The following is a 20,695-nucleotide window of genomic DNA, read 5'->3' on the forward strand; positions in this document are numbered from 1 at the left end:
CTGACGTGATGCTTGAAAGCCCATCTTCAACATTCTCACTAAGTAGTCTTGTGGCTTGTGCTTGAACACCTCCAGTGACCAGGAACTCACTACCTATCATGACAACCCAATAGCTCTATTATAAAAGCTGTTCTTTACATGGAGCCAAAATCCGTTTCCCTGTAGATTCCCCCATTTGGGGGAAATTCCCTCCCTGGGACCTTTTGCTGTATAAAAGTCCAATCCCACAGCACTTAACAGCCCTTCAAATACTTGAATTCCTTGAATAAGCCATATTCGTGCACATGTCAGAGTTTTAGCAAATGCAATTTCTTTTGTCTATAATGAACTTCTGTCTTCTCTACTTAAAGAGTCATCTATTAAAACCCAGTTCAGTATTATCTTCTGATAGACTAGGTTATGCTGTAGGAAAAAGCAATACCAACATCTGTGCTTCAAAACCTAAAGTTTATTTCTCTCTCATGCACTACACACCTACTGTATGCAGCCACGGCACCCTTTATCATGGTCACTCGGGGACCCAGACTGAGAAAGCGGCCACCATCTTGAACATTGCCTGTCACCATCAATGGGAAAGAAAGAGCTCTGGGGGGTCTCCCGTCAGCAATGAATACCCCCTCCCAGAAGTGACCCACATCACTTCCTCTCACAACCGTCGGCCACTACTAGTGACATGGCCTCACCTAACCAACAGGGGGCCGGAAAACACAGCCCTGGAAAATGTAGTCCTACCACATGTCTGGAAAGCCAGGCCAGAAATACTTGGCAAACAGCACTGACGATTACCCCACACTCTCTGCGTAGCTTCCCCTGTTGCCCCAGGCAAAGTTGCTGTGTCACCTCCAGCCCTCTAGAGACATTTTGTGTGTTATTTGGTCACGGTAATGATCACATTGCATTGTCATTATATTTACTTGTGTTTCCATCTCTTTCATGAGGCTGAGAGTTTCTCAATGACAAGAACTAGATCGTCATAAACATTTAGTATGTGGATGCATTTGAGAACAATGACTATATAGCCACAGTAAGAGCCCAAGTCCTTATAGTGGTCCACAGGCCTTTTCTGACCTGGCCCCCACTCCTTCTCTGAACTCATCTCCCCACATCTGCTCCCTCATTCACTCGCCTCCAGTCTCACTGTCACTCAAACTCACCAGGCCGGCTCCTGCCTCAGAGCCCTCACCCTTGCCGTTCCCTGTGCCTGGAATGCACTTCCTCAGCCGTCTGCTAAGCTCACTCCTCACTTCCTTCAGGTCTCTGCTCAGTGGTCACCTCATTAGACAAGCTTTCCCTGGCTGGGCTCTACAAAATATCCATGTGACTTCCCTGTCCTGGTACCTCCTCGGCTCCCTTCTTTTCTTTTCCTCCACAGCAGTTACCACTTGCTGACACAACACACACAAATGAATGTTACATTGTCATATATTAAATACTATATAATATGCATTATATCATACATTATATATGACATACAGAATTATTGTGGGTATTTATGTATTGTATGTCCTCCCCCTCCCACCCTCTCCCCCCAACACACACACTTAAATATAACTTCTGTGAATAAAGGGACCAGCATATAGTAGGTACTCAATAAATCTGTCAAAGGAATGAATGATAAAGGAACGATAGCTCTGGGGTTGTCACTTCTCTGGACAAAAATGCTAAGTTCCTCCCTCTCCTACAACAAGATTTTGAGTACCTTCAGCATCCTCTCCACCCAGAAGGAATCAATGACAAATGCAGGACAGAGCAAAACAGTCCCCTGCTCACCCTAGTCTATAATTTCAATTAATAAAGCCTGAGTCTGTAAATCAACTATACTTCAATCCATCAATCAATCAGTCAACCAGTCAATAAATCTTGAGTCAAAATAAGGTTTTGGAGGTTACAAAAATCACACTGTTGACTAATTCATAGTCAGTTTGGTTATTGACTAAAATCTTATGTTTTTCACACATAAAGCTATACTTTTCTCTCCACATATAATTTTATAGTTGTTGCTTTGGACTGGTGTGGAACCTAACATTTTTCCCTTTTAATTTTCCTGTCAGTTGTCTTCCCTTTCATTTATAATGTCATTTATTCTTTCACTTATTTATTGAGTATCTGCTCTGCAAAAAGTTCTGTTAAGTGCTATGGGTGCTACGTGATAATTTTATGATTCACAGGAAAAAAAAAAAAACTATTCAGCAATATCAACATGGATCAGACAAACCAAGTTTAGTTTAGCAAGTGAGATGGCTAAGGCTCCTTAGCCTTCAATGTAAATGTAAGTGTAAATGATTTATATCAGAGCCATTCCTGGGAAACTTTCAATGATATAAGGGCAGAGTGCCACTCCAAGGATGAAACGCCTAGAGCAGCTGAAAATGGGAAGGCAAGTAATACCTCAGATAGAGGGGCTTGGAAAGAGCTTACAGTCATGAGAGAAATTTGGTTCAGACATGTCACTCCATCTATCCCCAAGGTTGATTCACCTCATCTGATGTAACCAGTGGATCACCACCTCTCCCATCACTCCAAGAACCTCTCACCCTTCTTTGGACAAGGGTATGCTAAGGTTGGGCTTTCCGGCTGTCAAATGATAGAAGAGATTTCTCACATGTTCTGGTGATTTCAGGGTAGTCCTGGATAGGGGAAGAATGAGGCAGTCTGGCTCCAGAGTCCAGAATCTTAATAGTTCTACTCTGTTCTGCTTCTCCTTCATATTGGAAAGAAAGATTTTAGTCCAATATATAATATAAAGACTGAGTAATAAGACATGGTTTTCAAAATAGTCACTAATACAGATTACTCCTAATAAAATCATCCCTCAGAAATTGTCCAGCTGAACTGAAATTGAAGAAAATAGTGAATAACTTGAGGATAATGGAAAGAGATTAAATGAGTTGGAGAATGATTCAACCTTTTGCTCACAGGGCATTTACTGACTAATTCATCTGTTTATCCATCCTTCCATGTATCTACTCACTTAATCATTCAACAACCACAGTACAGAACACTTTTGCTGTCCTAGACACACATCAAATACTGTGGATAAGATGTGGTCTGACCTAAATTGACTTAGCAGTTCGGGGCCAGTGGGGGGAGGCAGGGGATGAAGCTGGTGTGGGGCAGGAGCAGACAAAGGAAACCCACAGTCTAGTGTGGCAAATGCTGTCAGAGGGGGGTTTATAAGGAGTGAGGGGTAAACTTAGCCTGTGCTGGGGATGTCCTTAGCTTCCTGAGGGAACAGAAGAAAAAGATGAGAGCAGAATGCTTCGTGGAGGAAGGAACATTGGATCTGGCCCTAGCAAAATTTTCTAATCTCAATATTCCTGGGAAGATCCTATAACCAACACAATTTCCATCAGAGACAACAGAACATTGAACATGCTTATCAAGACAAGCACTGGAGCATAGCAGTTAAGAACACAGGTTTTGGAGTCAGATCTGCATTCAAGTTTTAAGCTTTCTAGGCAGAATTCACTCCATTACAAGATGGAGATAATCATAACATCCCATCATAGGTTTGTTCTAAGGGTCAAGTAAGATCCCATGTGAGGTGCACAGCGCAGTCTGTACACAGTACACATTCAGTTGATGTTAGCTGTTGCTTATTGCCTTCTTCCCAAATTCACATTTACTCTCACTCTGTTCCTTTGTCCTTAATCTTCTTAGCTCTAACATTACCTTTAGAACCAAAATATGTAAGCCTCTTTTTCTCTTTTACACAGGGAATATAGAAGAAATATAATTTCTGTAAAACTGATTTGCATTACGGGAAATTTATCGTTCTCCATGGTTCTTGGTGACTAGGTAGCCAGTAGAGGAGCTAATACATTATTTTAGCAATTTAAACAGGACCTCGGAAGAAAGGCACCCTGTGATCACAAAGCACTGGGACTATACTAATGAGAAGATTAAAAGAAAGTTCGGCTCACACAGTCCCAGATAATCACATATGTACCTAAGGATTATTAACAACCACAGTTATCTGGAACTATATTATCTGCCTTGTTGGTTATTCTAAAGTCAACTTGTATTTGAACAGATGAGCTTAGAGGAGTTAATAAGTTATCTTGAAGTGGCTGGTGGGGCCCCTTCATCATAAATATCTGGCGAAATATGAGGGTATGCCTAAGGCTCCATGGTACCGTTCATCCTAATTCTCACTCAGAAGTGAAAGGACGCTCTGAGTTCCCCTTGGAGGACTAGCCTAGCCACAGTGCCCCTGCCCCGAGTCCTCACATGTCCTCTTTGTTGGAACCACTTGCCCACTGTGGGTGCCAGATTCATGTGTTCTAGATAAGCCTTTTGGGAAATCAAAATGCCCTTCTGCAGAAGCAGTGTCCATTTTCAGGGGTTCATTCCTCTAGGGAACAAAAAGCTCCAGGCTTTCATGACCCTGGTAGTCACTTCCCAACCTTCCCCTTGAAATCCTCACTGCTATCCTTTAGCTTTGTAGGACTGTGCATAGCGTGGCGCCCAAGCGCAGGTCTCAGAGGCCATCTCGTTCGTTCCTTGGTTTCTCTTGCAAATTTCCACAACTCCATGCTTTCTGCTGCAGGCCGGTCTTGAACCCAGCGCTCTGCCGAGAGGATGGGGGCAGACGGGGAAACAGTGGTCTTGAAGAACATGCTCATTGGCGTCAACCTGATCCTCCTGGGCTCCATGCTCAAGCCCTCAGAGTGTCAGCTGGAGGTCACCACGGAAAGGGTCCAGAGACAGGCGGTGGAGGAGGAAGGAGGCGCTGCCAGCTACAATACATCCGGCAAAGAGCAGCCGGTGGTCTTCAACCACGTGTACAACATTAACGTGCCCCTGGACAGCCTCTGCTCCTCGGGGCTGGAGGCCTCGGCCGAGCAGGAGGTGAGTGCCGAAGACGAGGTGCTGACAGAGTACACGGGCCAGACCTCGGACCACGAGAGCCAGGTCACCTTCACCCACAGGATCAACCTCCCCAGAAAGGCCTGCCCATGCGCCAGCTCTGCCCAGGTGCTGCAGGAGCTGCTGAGCCGAATCGAGATGCTGGAGAGGGAGGTGTCAGTGCTTCGAGACCAGTGCACCAGCAACTGCTGCCAGGAAAGTGCGGCCACAGGTAGAGTCTGGGAGTTTGCAGCCGGTCTCAGGAGGGAGGGAGGGAGGGCGCTGAGCAGAGAGGGAGAGTGAAGGAGGGTGAGCCACCACTCCCCTCGAAATCTGGCACCTCTTCACACAGAGGGAAAGAAGTGCCCTAGTCTGTAGCTCTCTGTTCAGACGTCTCTAAGATCTAAATGTGGCCCTTCCCGGGGGATTTGGCGTAGGGATTCTCTACAGCGCTTAGTCAGTTTGAAATACATTAACCTGATTTTGGGGGGATGAGTCAGGTAATGATACATCGGTTCAGCACAGCAACTTCTGTGGTGAGCAGGGAATTTGACGTCTGTCTTCATTCATCTTCGGTTTTCACAGGCTGTTGAATTGATATCTATCCATGTTAACCTGGGGGACTAGAGAATTCAGGCGCTCTGTTCACTCCATCTCAGTCTTTCTCCCATCTGAGTAAATGATAGTCATTATCGTCTCAGAGGACCTGGCCCCATCTTCTCCAGCAAGATGGAAGCTTCAGCCCCTGCGCCCTCCATGAACGCACGTGGGTGTGCATGCACGTGCACGCACACACCCACTCACAGAGCTTATTACAACCCCCTCCCCTCCAAAGGCTGAGTATCCAGGACTTGTACCTCTAGTCTCACCCACCCCCTGACTAGTAACACTTACCAATGACTATCTTGACCTCTCTGGGAGAAGTCAGAGCCAGACTTCCTGCCTTCAAATCCTAGCTCTGCTACTTACTAGCTTGTGACTTAAGCAAGTTACATAACCCATGACTTCCTTTCTCCGCTGACAAATGGTGACAGACTAGAACAACAAGGAGTTATTAAATACAAAAGCCTCCAATCAGATGAAAGCCTGGCTTCTAGTAGGGACCTCACGTGCAATAGCTGTTATCAGCTGACCCCCAATGAGCAGAAAGTGTGTCCCTTTCTGTGCCCAGCTCCTCTCACCCAAAAGGTACCTTCAACCCATGAAATTCTTTCTTTAACAAGAGGACTGTGTCTTCCTTACTATCTTGGGTTCAAGCTTTCACCTTTTATAGTGGTTTAAATTAACCACTATAGTTATAGCATGGTAAGGGCCAGGGCAGGAGATATGCATAGAATCCTAAAAAGATCACAGCAAACAGTCACCAAATGAGACAAGTTCTGGGAAGCCTTTGAAGTGACCCTAGTGCTGAGTTGTGATGAATGAGCAGAGTTAGTTAGATGGTGGGAAGGAGAGGGAATGGGATGTGCCTGCAGCACCTGTGACCTTGGCCTGCATCACAGGCCTGGAACTCAGCATACAAGCCCTCAGATCCCCTTCCGTCCCCACAGCCAGAACCTGGGCGTCTTGGTCAGGGGCTGTCCTTGGGCTGTAAGAACCTCTTTGGCCTGCCCCAGGGAGACAATGGACATTTACACCCTCCAAGGACAGCCTTTCATCCCAGCTGAGGTGTGGCTTACCCTGTGTCCAGAAGACCCTGCAGGACTGAACCCAAGTGACCCCCCCAGGACTTTGCCTGATAATGTGTCTGGCTTGGGCTCCAACCTCCTGAGTCTCCCCTTCTCCCTGACCAGTTTTTCCCGGGAGCACTTCGCAGTAAGTCACTCTCATCTGAATTCTCATCTAAAGTCTGCTTCTAGGGAACCCAAGCCAAGACACACTGAAGGTGAGCCCCTGAAGGACGAGGGACCCAATCTCACTCATCCTCGCCCCCAGCGCTGGGCCAGGCACAACCGCTATTAGATGAAAACATTCATGAAGTCGATGATGTACCAAACTAGCTTGAGCTTAATTCTCTGCAACACAAATCTGATCAGAGAGTGAGGAGAGGTCTCTGCCCACTCCTCCCATACCCCGTTTACAGGAGGTTCCACTGCTGCCCTTTGACCTTCTCCTTGGCCATTCCAGGACAACTGGATTATATCCCTCACTGCAGTGGCCACGGCAACTTTAGCCTCGAGTCCTGTGGCTGCATCTGCGATCAAGGCTGGTTTGGCAAGAACTGCTCGGAGCCCTACTGCCCCCTAGGCTGCTCCAGTCGGGGCGTGTGTGTGGATGGCCAGTGCATCTGTGACAGCGAGTACAGCGGTGACGACTGCTCGGAGCTCCGGTGCCCGACAGACTGCAGCTCCCGGGGGCTGTGCATGGACGGGGAGTGTATCTGCGAAGAGGCCTACACTGGCGAGGACTGCAGCGAGCTGAGGTGCCCTGGGGACTGCTCGGGGAAGGGGAGATGTACCAACGGTACCTGCCTGTGCCAGGAGGGCTACGCTGGTGAGGACTGCGGCCAGCAGCGGTGTCTGAACGCCTGCAGTGGGCGAGGACACTGCCAGGAGGGGCTCTGCTTCTGTGAAGAGGGCTACCAGGGACCTGACTGCTCGGCAGGTAGGGAGGGGAGCTCGGCGGGGCCTTTGTCAAGGGTGGTCCAGCACACTGGCTGGAGGTGGGAAGAGAGATGGGAGGGAAGGTGAATTTTAGGCCGAAGAATTCCCAACTGGGTCACGTGCACTTGCTTTCCAAGACAGCTGATTTCTTGAGTCAATCACAATTGACGAGGCAGATTTAAGGGGGGAAGCGTGGAAACCAGAAAAGGTCAAGTTCAGGATGAAAGCTGAATCTTACCCCAAGACTGGAACAAAGTCAATGGTAATAATGGTGACAGCATTTCACTGTCCTTGAGATGGAAGAAAGCAGAGAGTCAGACCATGGCACCACCTTAGGCAAGGGACCACTCTAACTCAGAGGGCTTCCCAGAGCTCCACCTGCTCCAAAATATCCCCCTTGCCCGTTGCCATATTCTGGGGACACGTCCTTTCACAGTGCTAGGGCATGCGATGGTGGTTAGTCTGTGATAACCAGGCTAGCAGGGCACTCTGGCACTCTGGCTATTTTGGAGCTTACATATTGCAAAGTGTTATTAATTTTTGAAATGATCTAGTGTCCACATGGATAAAAGTATTTATAGGCAAGGAATTACTTGTAAATAGGAATAAACTACTAAAGGCATCGAGCAACAACTCACATTCCAACTATTAGTACAGAATATTAAAAGGTTACGAGTCGCTTTGTTCCAGATGACATAGCAAATTGGAACCAACCCCATATGTGTCTGCACCACGGAAACCAATACAAAGGTGATGTCCCAAAAGGAGGACCTAAATCTATCAGTGGGAAAATACCAGTATCTCACTGGAGATCATTTTCTTTTGCCTAAAATCAGATAATTGTCATTATCTCACTGTTACTGCTCATCTTCTGACTAAATCAGTGACTCTCACTGATAAATCTGCGTTGTAAACAGTACAGATTGAGTGATTGATCTTGATCTTTTCCATTCGTAGTTCAATCTGTAACAGTGGGCTCAGAGTGCTCATTGGGAAAATTTAAAATAAAAAATAACAACAAACGAACATTTTAAAGCTTTCTGATGGGTTGATTCTAGGAATTTTCTGATCAGCCTTCTGACCTCGGTTTAAGGGGGAAATCCTGGGAGGCCAGCTTCACCAGCCTTTTATTCTTGAGCGTCATCAATGATTCCCACCTAGGTACCAGACCAGTCAGGCAAGTCTCCTGCACCTGCAACTTCAACTTAAATTTTTTTAAAAGATCGATGGCAACAACTAAAAGATAAACAACAACCCACTGCTTAGGAAAAAAGATATTTTGACGTTCTTCCATTTTTTTCCATGGTCGATGATTTCATTTAGCCTCCTAATTTTGTTTACTGAATATCTTACTGAAAATATAAATAGCTGTTATACCAATTGTTCAGAAGGAAACGTCAAGCAGAAGTTAAGCTTCATCATTTCTGAATCCAAAGTCACTAGGTAATTGCTGGGGAGAGGGGGCGGAAGCATGATCCTAGTTCCCACCCACAGGACGAGGCTCCATGAGGCCCCATCAGAGGCTGCTAAGGGTCCATTTGGGCCTTCTTCTATGTACGGCTATTCTATAGTCACATCCTTCTTAATAAAATTGATCTCTGTTGGGTTGTACATACTTCTCATGGTCTTGACCCTCCTTTTCCACGGGGATGGGTTCATTTGCAAACAGAATCTTAATCTGATCCAGGGTCCAAACTGAACTGGAGATAAGCCCTTCTGGTCACTCAGGGAAGACTCAGCAGCTGCTAGCATAACTACAACTGGGTTGAGCCCAAACTACAAGCACATGTTACCTCCAACACGTTACCTCTGTGCTGTTTGAGGAAGACTTCTGGACACCCAGATAAATTACTTTACAGGTTCCCAAAGCATGTGAGGAGGGACAGTTGCATAATCTCCATCTGTTTCTATAGCAACCATGGAGCCCCCCCACTCATTGCAGCAGGTGCTGCTCTCAAGGCTTTCTTGTCTTTTAAACCACATGCCATGGGTCTTTTCCAGAGAAGTAACTAGGTCATTATCTAAAGTGCTACTTCACTTGCTCTTTGTGAGAAGGTTCTAGGAGAGGGGCTGCTTATCCACTGTTTGACTTTTCTGGCCAGATGCACACACTGCAGCATTACTGCTCCCCTCGCCAACAGCAGTGAGGAGAGGAAAGAAGAGAATGGGGAAGGTGAAAACGTGGAGAGCCACAAAATGCACTTCTCCACAGGCCATTTTTTTCTCTCTGGCAAGGGCATGGAAAATGGCTGCCCATTGTGTGGACTTCATTCTGAGGCTCCTTAGGCCGCTAGAGCTTGAATGCAATTGAATAGAGTTGACAAGGCCACTCTATTTGACTCCCAGCCTTGATCTTTCTCATAGTGGGCCGTGGGACCAGATCTCAACCTTTCTGCCTCTGTTCTCTGGCCGGGTAAAGATAATGGAACAAAAAAATTCATGAATATGAGCACTTAAAACAGGCTTTGAAAGAAGCTACTCTGGGCTTCTCATTTTACAAATTGAAAAAGCAGCAGCCCTGAGAGACAGGAAGATTTTTCCACAGCCAGACAGCTAATTAATGGCAGAGCAAGAATAAGAACCCTGGTCTCCTACCAAGTTCTAGCACTCTTTAATCCTCCCTGGGATGCTAAGTAGAGTGGAATCGGAAAATAAAAATTTTGAAAGCCACATACACAAAGAAATAGTCTTTTGATATGAAAGCTGAGCTCTGTCAAATGATAAAAAAATATTAGGTGTTGGAGACGGGGTAAGGAAGCACTTTCAACCATTTGTCCACACCTGCCCCCAGGGAAGGAGGTTAGTGCGGGAGCTGGCTGGTGAGCTGGCCACAACTCCCTGCAAAGCAACAGGATAAAAGAACAACCAGAGCAGGGGCTTGAAACAATCCAGAAAGCTGTTCCCTGGACTTCAGTCAGACCTGCAGAGATTCATCACCATCAGCCTCTGCATCTGCCAGCACTGCAGCCAGCCCAACCTTTGGCACCTGAAATCACTAGCTCCTCCGAGTGAGACACTTCATGGAACTAATTCCAACTGCTCTCACCACATACGTGCAAAAATTGATGCGAGATCTAAAAAGTAAACAGCATGGCATCTTTGCAGATAAGCAACTCCAATTCCTCAAGCCGCAGTTTACTCCTTTTTAACTGCCTGCTCTTCCCCAAGTTCCCAAGTTGGAGCCCCAAAGAAAGTAAGACTAAGAATAATTCACAGCCCCCCCACCCACACTAAATTCCTTGAATCAAGGCATACGGCTCTTTTACAGTTTGCTTTCTAGTTCAATACCATTTCATTTTATAAGAATTACTGACACCCAATGTACACAGCTGCTGCTAAGTTATAGGGTGAAAGGTGACGGTCTCCTCCTTGGAGCCACCGCTCTCAAGAATGCTTCTTCCACAATCGACACCATTGCCACCAGGCTCAGGTCTCAAGATAAAAAACTTGCCAAGTTAAGTTGTCAAGATGAAAAAAATCCTTCTGCACCTGTTTTTTACTTTAAAATCCCCAAATGCTCTGCTTGGATCATTCTCCTTCGTCGTGATTAGCTTTATTTTCTGGAGAAAGGGACTAAAAATGAATACATTGACTTGTCCCAAATACCCTAAGAATTGTTGGTGACTTGAAATTTGGAATGGCCGTTTCTGTCACCATGACAGGAGGAGTCCCACACAGGAAACTTGGAATCAGCGTGTTGAATAACAAAAGCCAGGCCCTAGAGAATCTTTCTTTCTTTCTTTTTTTTTTTTCTTGTTGTTGTGCTTTTGTTTTATTTTTTATTTTTTAACATCTTTATTAGAGTATAATTGCTTTACATTGTTGTGTTAGTTGCTGCTGTATAACAAAGTGAATCAGCCATACGTATACATGTATCCCCATGTCCCCCCACCTCGCATCTCCCTCTCACCCTCCCTATCCCACCCCTCTAGGCGGCCACATGCACCAAGCTGATCTCCCTGTGCTATGCGGCTGCTTCCCACTAGCCATCTATTTTACATTTGGTAGTGTATATATGTCCATGCCATTCTCTCACTTCGTCCCAGGTTACCCTTCCCCCTCCCTGTATCCTCAAGTCCATTCTCTGTGTCTGCGTCTTTATTCCTGTCCTGCCCCTAGGTTCTTCAGAACCATTTCTTTTTTTTTAGATTCCATGTATATGTGTTAGCAAACGGTATTTGTTTTTCTCTTTCTAACTTATTTCACTCTGTATGACAGACTCTAGGTCCATCCACCTCACTACAAATAACTCAATTTTGTTTCTTTTTATGGCTGAGTAATATTCCATTGTATATATGTGCCACATCTTTATCCATTCACCTGTTGATGGACACTTAGGTTGCTTCCATGTCCTGGCTATTGTAAATAGTGCTGCAATGAACATAGTGGTACATGACTTTTTGAATTATGGTTTTCTCAGGGTATATGCCCAGTAGTGGGATTGCTGGGTCATATGACAGTTCTATTTTTAGATTTTTAAGGAACCTCCATACTGTTCTCCACAGTGGCTGTATCAATTTACATTCCCACCAACAGCGCAAGAGGGTTCCCTTTTCTCCACACCCTCTCTGGCATTTATCGTTTGTAGATTTTTTGATGATGGCCATACTGACCACTGTGAGGTGATACCTCATTGTAGTTTTGATTTGCATTTCTCTAATGATTAGTGATGTTGAGCATCCTTTCATGTGTTTGCTGGCAATCTGTATATCTTCTTTGGAAAAATGTCTATTTAGGTCTTCTGCCCATTTTTGGATTGGGTTGTTTGTTTTTTTGATATTGAGCTGCATGAGCTGCTTGTATTTTTTGGAGATTAATCCTTTGTCAGTTGCTTCATTTACAAATATTTTCTCCCATTCTAAGGGTTGTCTTTTCATCTTGTTTATGGTTTCCTTTGCTGTGCAAAAGCTTTTAAGTTTCATTAGGTCCCATTTGTTTATTTTTGTTTTTATTTCCATTTCTCTAGGAGGTGGATCAAAAAGGATCTTGCTACGATTTATGTCATAGAGTGTTCTGCCTATGTTTTCCTCTAAGAGTTTTAGAGTGTCTGCCCTTACATTTAGGTCTTTAATCCATTTTGAGTTTATTTTTGTGTATGGTGTTAGGGAGTGTTCTAATTTCATTCTTTTACATGTAGCTGTCCAGTTTTCCCAACACCACTTATTGAAGAGGCTGTCTTTTCTCCATTGTATATTCTTGCCTCCTTTATCAAAGATAAGGTGACCATATGTGCGTGGGTTTATCTCTGGGCTTTCTATCCTGTTCCATTGATCTATATTTCTGTTTTTGTGCCAGTTCCATACTGTCTTGATTACTGTAGGTTTGTAGTATAGTCTGAAGTCAGGGAGCCTGATTCCTCCAGCTCCGTTTTTCTTTCCCAAGATTGCTTTGGCTATTTGGGGTCTTTTGTGTTTCCATACAAATTGTGAAATTTTAGAGAATCCTTCTTAAAAGAAGTTTCTTACCTCTAGGATAAGCACCAGTCTGGAATTCGCATCCTAAATGATAGTCTGAATTATTCACTGATGTAGTTTATTTTTGAGGGCTGTGTATAAATGAAGGAAAGCATCTGGTACAATCAGTAACCCATCCTACAAATTGTAGGGGAAAGAACACACTAAGGATAGATCTTGGTTTGATAATCAGTTCAGCTATGACCCAACTCCCTTACTTTTGGCAAGTCCTTTAGCCTGGGTCTCAGTTTCTCCATTTGTAAAGTTGGGATAATTATATCTACCCAATCTACCTCATAGAGCTGCTATTAAAGGATTTTTTTTAAAAAATCTAGTTAGATGGTTTATCTAAATATGTTTTATAGACTGAAATGCTATGCAAATGTAAAGTGGTATTGTACACTGGCTTAGAGATTCTAGAATCATTGTGCCTGGGTTCAAATCCTAGCTTCTGTGTTTGCTGACTCTGTGACTCAGTTTTCTTCTCTATAAAACAGGGGTAAAAATAATACCAATTCCATAGTGTTGGTGAGAGGATGAAATAAGAAAATCTATGTCAGAATGTTTAGCATTGTCCTTGGTGCATAATAAATGCTCTATATAACCATGCAAAATACTGATAGGTTCTATATACCAACTCGTCTTTCCCTGGTCCAGGAGTCATTTGGTATGCATTATACAGGCTACCCCAAAGATCTTAGTGCAATTCAAAGCTTTCATCACGCCAGGGTTAGAAATGATATATGCTTATAAACTATCATTTGAAAGTTTGACTATTTAAATCTCATTTACATTCATCTAGTTTTATAAATTTAAAAAAAAATAAATTAAAAATTTTTTTTGTTTTGGTCAACATTTGCCATCTTTAATCAGAGGAAGCTCTGCTATCTAGACTGTTTTATACCATTCACAGTTTGGGGCAAAAGCAATCAAAGCAAATGCCCAACATTGTAAATATATGTTCCTAATTTCCATCTTATGAGTCCTCATTTACACCTCTGCCAAGGATTTGAGGCTGAGCACCACAGGGAGCGCAGGCACCTTCTTTTGACACGGCCCTGTGACTAGCAGCTGTCTCAGTCCTCTGCTCTTGTAAAGGTGAAAGAGTGAGAATTCTCAGAGGAGAAATTCAACACCAATGACAACTTTTAAACTAACCAAAGCCTCCACTGCATATAAATTTATAAGTTAATTATGACTATTTAAATACTGGCCTGATCTTTGATTTAATCTATGGGCAGGTCCAATTACAGGTATACTGGCGTTAACTTCCTAATTGATCTTAAAGTTTCAGTTATTTAATACCCCCACTACTGGTGAATCTTCATTTCCCAAGGGAACCATACATGAAAGGCTATTTCAGTGAGGTTTAATTTTTGGTGATTCTCTGAATAGCATTTGAAAAGTAGAACAAGAGAGAAAAGCAAAGCCCTCAAGAATGCTCCTTTCTCATCATCCCCAAAATCAAAGCTAATAAAAATTTGTTTAACACGAGTTACATTTCTTTCAAAACTTAAACAGTCTCCTTTTAACAGGGAAAATAAAGTGTTATTGAATGTCTTCATCAGTCCATGGTATCTAGGATTTACTGTTTTGGCTTCTTGTATTTTGCAAAATAACCGGGAATAAGCCTTTATTTCCACTTGCCAAATCAAACACTGGCTCCCAGGGTAATCTGGTAACAATAATTTATTAAACTACCAAAAATATTAGCCAATGTATGCTGTTAAATATCTAACAACTAGCTCTCTGAGGGAAAAAATAAAAAGCCCCGCTTTGTAGCATTTGCCAACTTCCATGGTGTAAATACTCCCTCCGTGGCCAATTTCAGACTACCAACATGAAGTCACTAAATGTAGAGTTGGAAACAGCTGTGCATTAGCACACAATTACATAGTATTTCTATCAGAGAGATACAATACATGTAAATTGACTCAAGGGCATAGATAATAGTGAAATGTAGTGAAGTAATTTGCCAATGATGAGTTTGGAGTATTCATAATTTTGTTTTTAAGATAATTTACTTAATTGTAAGTTAATATTGAATACAATTTAATCTTCAATAATGACTATTTAAAACTGTCTTGCAAAATTCGACAATCAACTTTCCTGAGCCAGTAGAAGCCGGCTCCAGCACACCACTAACTCATGGCCCTATATGGATGGGAGTACTGAGCACAGAAAGGATAAGAACCTGCCTGCAAAGGGAATTACCCATCACTCAAAGGCAATGAGCTGAGCAGAATATACAGACAGGGCATGTGGGGTGAGATGTGAGGAAGGAAGTTGGGTCCAGGATGGGGAAGGCAGTCCTCTGAGCTCATGCTATCTGTGTATTGCCTCCTGGTAGTTGCCCCTCCAGAGGACTTGCGAGTGGCTGGTATCAGCGACAGGTCCATTGAGCTGGAATGGGACGGGCCGATGGCAGTGACGGAATATGTGATCTCTTACCAGCCGACGGCCCTGGGGGGCCTCCAGCTCCAGCAGCGGGTGCCTGGAGATTGGAGTGGTGTCACCATCTCGGAGCTGGAGCCAGGTCTCACCTACAACATCAGCGTCTACGCTGTCATTAGCAACATCCTCAGCCTTCCCATCACGGCCAAGGTGGCCACCCGTACGTACCATTTCCCCATCCTGTTTCATTCTTCTTTTCTCCTACATGAGATCATGGGCATTCATGATAGTAGTGTCTTTTCTTAATTCTTCAGGGATGCCTGCAATAATCATTGCTCTTGAGGGGAAGGGCTTCCAACGTGACCCACTTAGGAAAGGGTACATCATTAAAAGGGCACTTCCAAGAAAGAGTTTCCAAATCCAGGCAACCCCTATCAATTATAGAACCAAAAGGACAAAAAGTACTTTAATGATTGAGTTCTGACTTGTTATAAGCTAGTCTGATTAGAAGTCAAGGAAAGTATGAGACTTATATAGACTTCCAATCTAGTTAGAGACTAGAAACCAGGAGATATGAAATAGGATGTATAATAAGCAGGTGCTAAATGGTATGTTACAGATGGTAAGTGTATAACAGAGTGGAAAAAAAATCTTATTTAAAACCACAAATGAAAACACCCACCTCCCCTCATAGCATTATTTCTTCATGATCGTTTATTTAGTAAAATATCCTGATAGTCCATTTTGATTATAAATGTTGAGGCTCTAAAGCATCGTTTAGAAAGACAACGGGGCAAAAGAGAGACAGACAGACACAGAGAGCAAGCTAAACTCTTCTCCATGAGAAATGGAAGTGTTCTATTTATAACAGAGAAACTGCTATAGGTATGTATCTATATTTTGTATGCTTATTTAAGCACAGAAATTTTTTTAAAAATTGCATGCCAACTATTAACATTGACTACATCAAAGAGCAGAATAAGAAAGAGATGGGAAGGGGCTGTTATTTAGTTTTCTTTATACACCTCCGAATTCTTCAATTATCTTTCCAACACCACTTGTCCAGCTCTCAAATGCCAGCTGGGTGTCCAACAATCCAGTTCAATTCAGTTCAATATCTATCCACCTGGAGTTAGCATCAGATCCCACAAGCTAAGGCCTCAGTCTCACAGGGCCTCAACGTCAGTCGCCAGTCACAAGTCCCAGGTCGTCACCAGGACTTCTGACTGACCAGCTATAAATTTAAGGAGTTCCCACAACCCCTGCTTACTTTTGGTAATTCCTTAGAACTCACAGAGCTTTACTCTCTATTACCAGCTTCTTATAAAGGATACAACTCAGGAACGACCAAATGGAAGACATGCATAGGGTGAAGTATGGGGTGTGGAGTTTCCACGTTCTTTCTGGACAAGCAGCCTTCTCAGTACCTCCATGTGTTCACCAACCCGGAAGCCCTCTGAACCCCGTTGTTTAGGGTTTTTTTATGGAGGTGTCATTACACAGGCATGATTGATGAAACTACTAGCCATTGGTGATTAACTCAAGTCAGCCCCTTTCCCCTCCCTGGAGGTTGGGAGGTGGGGCTGAAAGTTCCAACCCTCTCTCTAAATCATGCCTGGGTTTTTCTGCAGACCAGCTATCTAGGAGGTCCCAGCTACCAGTTATCTCATAATCATACAAAAGATACTCTTATCACTCTGGGAATTCCTAGGGTTTTGGGAGCTGTGTGCCAGAACAAAGACCAAATACTTATTTTTTATTACATAATGCAGAGAATTTAGCAGTAGCAGGAAACGGGAACAAGACGTGACCATGAAACATAAGCCCCTGGGTTGGTAAATGGGACTTATCACCAAATATGGGATGAGAGATCTGAGCCCATTTTATGTAGCTCTTAAATGACAAGATGGTATCTGGGTAACAAATGTCATGAAAGTTCAGAATAAGAAGAGGTTGAAGTAGGAAGAGTTGGCTTTGAAGTCTTCATGGAGGCCCAAGGACTTGAGTTGTGCTTTGAAGGATGTAAGCAAAGGGGCAAGCAGAGGGAAAAGGATTTAAGAAGTCATTTTGTCCCCTTGCTTTTCAGGTGACAAAGATCCTGTTATAATATTGGACTCCCCCTATGAATGCTGCCTTTTTTTAATATGCCTGTAATTATCTCTGTTTATATTTGACCTTTTTCTTCAATTCCTCTTGTGCTTGAGAACTAGTTTAAAATATCTGCAATGATTGTGTAGAGAGGCAGGTCACCATCTGCCGCTTTTCCCACCTTGCTCCAGGATCGGTCACCTCAGCAAGAGCCTGGCCTGACTCCCAAGCATCTCTTCTCTGATCTACGTGCACATGCCATGATGAGGTTTCCATCTCCCATGGCCTTTATTACACCAATTCAGGGCATCCCCTCAGGCAAGCTCCCAGGTGACAAGGACAGAATCATGTAAACTCCCCTGACACACCTTCAAGTGGGTTCAGAATCAGCCCTGCCTTTCACCAAGAAGCATGAGGAAGCTTCCAAACAGGAAGGATGAGAATCTGTCAATTTTCCAATGGGAATATCCCAGGAGAGGCACAGCTAAAATGGGGGCAGGCTCACTGGAGAACTGAGAAAAGTTGTGCCGTCCTATTTCAGGGCTGGTAATTGGAACTCCATTAGGACAAGCATACTTCCACCTGTGCGTGTGTGTGTGTGTGTGTGTGTGTGTGTGTGTGTGTGTGTGTGTGTGTGTGTGTATGTGTGTGTGTGTGTGTTGGGGAGGGGGAGGGGGTGGGGGGAGGGTGTAGGGAATGGAAAAAGAGGGAGATAAGCAGAGGAACTAAAAATGAGATACATGAGGCAAAGGTGAGTGAGGGAGAGAAGGGAGAGAGAATGAAGGAACAGCTGGAGAAAAGAAGCAGCTAGTGGAGTGAGAGTGAAAACCTCAGTATCTGCTACTGTCCCTTGATTATGCCCTTGCTTTGCTTGTATACATGAAATGGAAATTTCAGACCATCCTAGACGTGGCGATTTGAGCTAAACAAGATATTCTTAGGGCACATCACATGATCGAGAAAAGCATTCCAGACTATATTCTGAAGTTGGCTTCCTCCACGTATTTCATTACTCTCTCTGTGCCCCGGTTTCCTGGGTGTGAAATGGAAACAGTGATGTTAGCCTTTATATTGTCTCTCGGGAACCCTTAAAGCCTCTGAAGACAGTGTTCAGTTTCTCTGAAAAAGGCATTATGTTAAATGCCAAGATTCACCACCTTAGTAAGGAAAGGAAAGTGTGGTTTTTTTTATTTTAATAGTAACCTATTATGTAAAAGAAAGCATAAAAAAGTATTTATTAGGTTATGTTTGTTAACTTTATTCATATATTCGCCCACAATGAGTGCCAAGACCACAGTGGCATGGGCTGATCCCTTACCTGGAACCCACCACCTGTGTAATGAGATTGGGATAGCCTGCCCATCACACGCCACCACACCCATGGTGTGGAGGGCGCACCAGGTAATGCTCTCTGCCCCTGCCAGGGAGAGCCATGACATGGTCACCCACATTGCTGTGTTCCAGATCTCTCCACTCCTCAAGGGCTACAATTCAAGACGATCACAGAGACCACCGTGGAGGTGCAGTGGGAGCCCTTCTCATTCTCCTTCGATGGGTGGGAGATCAGCTTCATTCCAAAGGTAACCCTCACCTGTCAGACTGCCAAACAGCCTTATTTGGGGTATTCATACCCTTAACTTGGAATCGGGGCAGCAAAAAAGGCACCCCCCCCAATCTCTCTCTCCATGCCATTAGGACACAAAGGGGCATTTTGTGGGTATATGGGCTACAGAACATTTCTTTCACAAAGGCATGGTAAGGACTGAGTAATGGCCCTGAGCCTGGCACCTGGGCCTTGGATGACAGGAGAATACGGAAGCAGCCACCAGCCCCAGCTCTCTGCTCAGAAAGCTCTAGGGTTTAGCAAGCTGTAATTTTAGCAAGTCTGAAAACTGAGACCTTCAAAAAGTTGGGGCATCTCTTTAGGACATAAGAAAAGCCAAACTGAATCGGTCTCATAATCAACCCACAGCTTCCTTCTGTGCAGACAGATGCCCCAAAAGTCAGTTTGCATGGCTTCAGTCTCTAAAGGTCAGAGATGTAACACAAAAACACCTTTCGTAACCTATTCATTGAGAAAATTTTTCCTTAAACAAATTATATTAAAAATTATCCTAAGATTCCTTTCCATTCATCAAAGCAGTATTTTATTTTATTAACCCTAAAACTACTTTTCTAAGTTGCCAGAGGCGCCTGACTAGTTCTAGTTTTCCAGGATTTATTAATGCCACTGATGTTTTCCCTAACTATACCACTCATAAGGGTATAATGTTTAATCATACTCCTTTCCTCTGTCTTCATCTTTCAATATCAAAGAAGATTTTTTCAGTCATTCATCAGACTTAATGACATATGACACATTTTTGGCCAATGAGACTATGATTTCACCATTGTTTTACTTCAAAATTCTTAGAGGCATGGACTGTTGGAACTGATGACCCTTCATTTTATATCTAGTTTGTTTAGTTTATAGAGACTAAGACTCAGTGAATTTAAATGATATCAGACAGCTAGTTGGTGGCAGGCTTAAAAGAAGAATTGGGTCTCCACTTCCTATTCCAGGGCTCTGTCCACTTCTCTTATGTGGATGTAGTCATGTCATGGCAAGCTAAATACATCGAAGCAGACATTCTATACACATACGTTCTTATATGTCTTATCTGCATTAAAATGGCCAGTAAAGTAGGGTGGGCAATTGGATTTAAAACAGGGCCGAGAGAATCATGTCACTCTGCCGCTCAGGCAGGAAAAGAACAATGCCAGGTTGGCCTGTTTTACATCCAATATGTAAAACTCTAAGAGTGGGACTAGCCAGGGCATGCCAAGGTCAAATATACAGCCACAGAGAATAACTGTATGATCTGTAGGTTGAGGCCAGTGGGAGGTCACGTTGATTTATAAAAGTGTGGCTATAAATTACATAATAGGGGACTCCAGGTGACATGAACAGAGACCAAAGAATAGTAGAGAAGGGCAGTGCCACAAAAAAGAGCCCTCTTGTCACCTCCATTTCCAGAGGCAAACAGAGAAAATGTATAATAATAGGCAAACAGACAGACAGATAGGCGGGTAGAAAGATACAAAATCCTGGACCCAACATCATCAAGTTGATCTTTTTCATTTCCTCTTCCACCAACTTGTCTCTTTCTTCTCTCCTTTGTATTATTCTTTGTTCTACCCCTTTTCTCTTCTTTGTACTTCACAGTTGGTTATGTCATGGATTCCTAACTCATCTGGGTAATAAGACGTTGACAGATTTGCAGCCAGTGTAACACCATGAGAAACTCCAGATACAGCAAAATAATAGCT

At 43.7% G+C, this 20,695-nt stretch overlaps 1 protein-coding gene across 2 annotated transcripts in view; it reads left to right on the forward strand.

The window, feature by feature from the left end:
* Positions 1-20,695, forward strand: part of TNR (tenascin R) — a 426,185-nt gene that overhangs the window by 329,332 nt on the left and 76,158 nt on the right. For both annotated transcript variants that reach the window (XM_082437090.1, XM_082437091.1), the window contains 4 exons: positions 4,550-5,080; positions 6,976-7,452; positions 15,255-15,518; positions 18,851-18,966. In XM_082437090.1, coding sequence (XP_082293216.1) covers positions 4,582-5,080; positions 6,976-7,452; positions 15,255-15,518; positions 18,851-18,966 — 1,356 coding nt within the window. In that variant the 5' untranslated portion in view covers positions 4,550-4,581. The remainder of the gene's footprint in view (positions 1-4,549; positions 5,081-6,975; positions 7,453-15,254; positions 15,519-18,850; positions 18,967-20,695) is intronic.

Source organism: Balaenoptera physalus (genome assembly GCF_965194825.1).
Source record: "Balaenoptera physalus genome assembly, chromosome: 1".
NCBI lineage: Eukaryota > Metazoa > Chordata > Mammalia > Artiodactyla > Balaenopteridae > Balaenoptera > Balaenoptera physalus.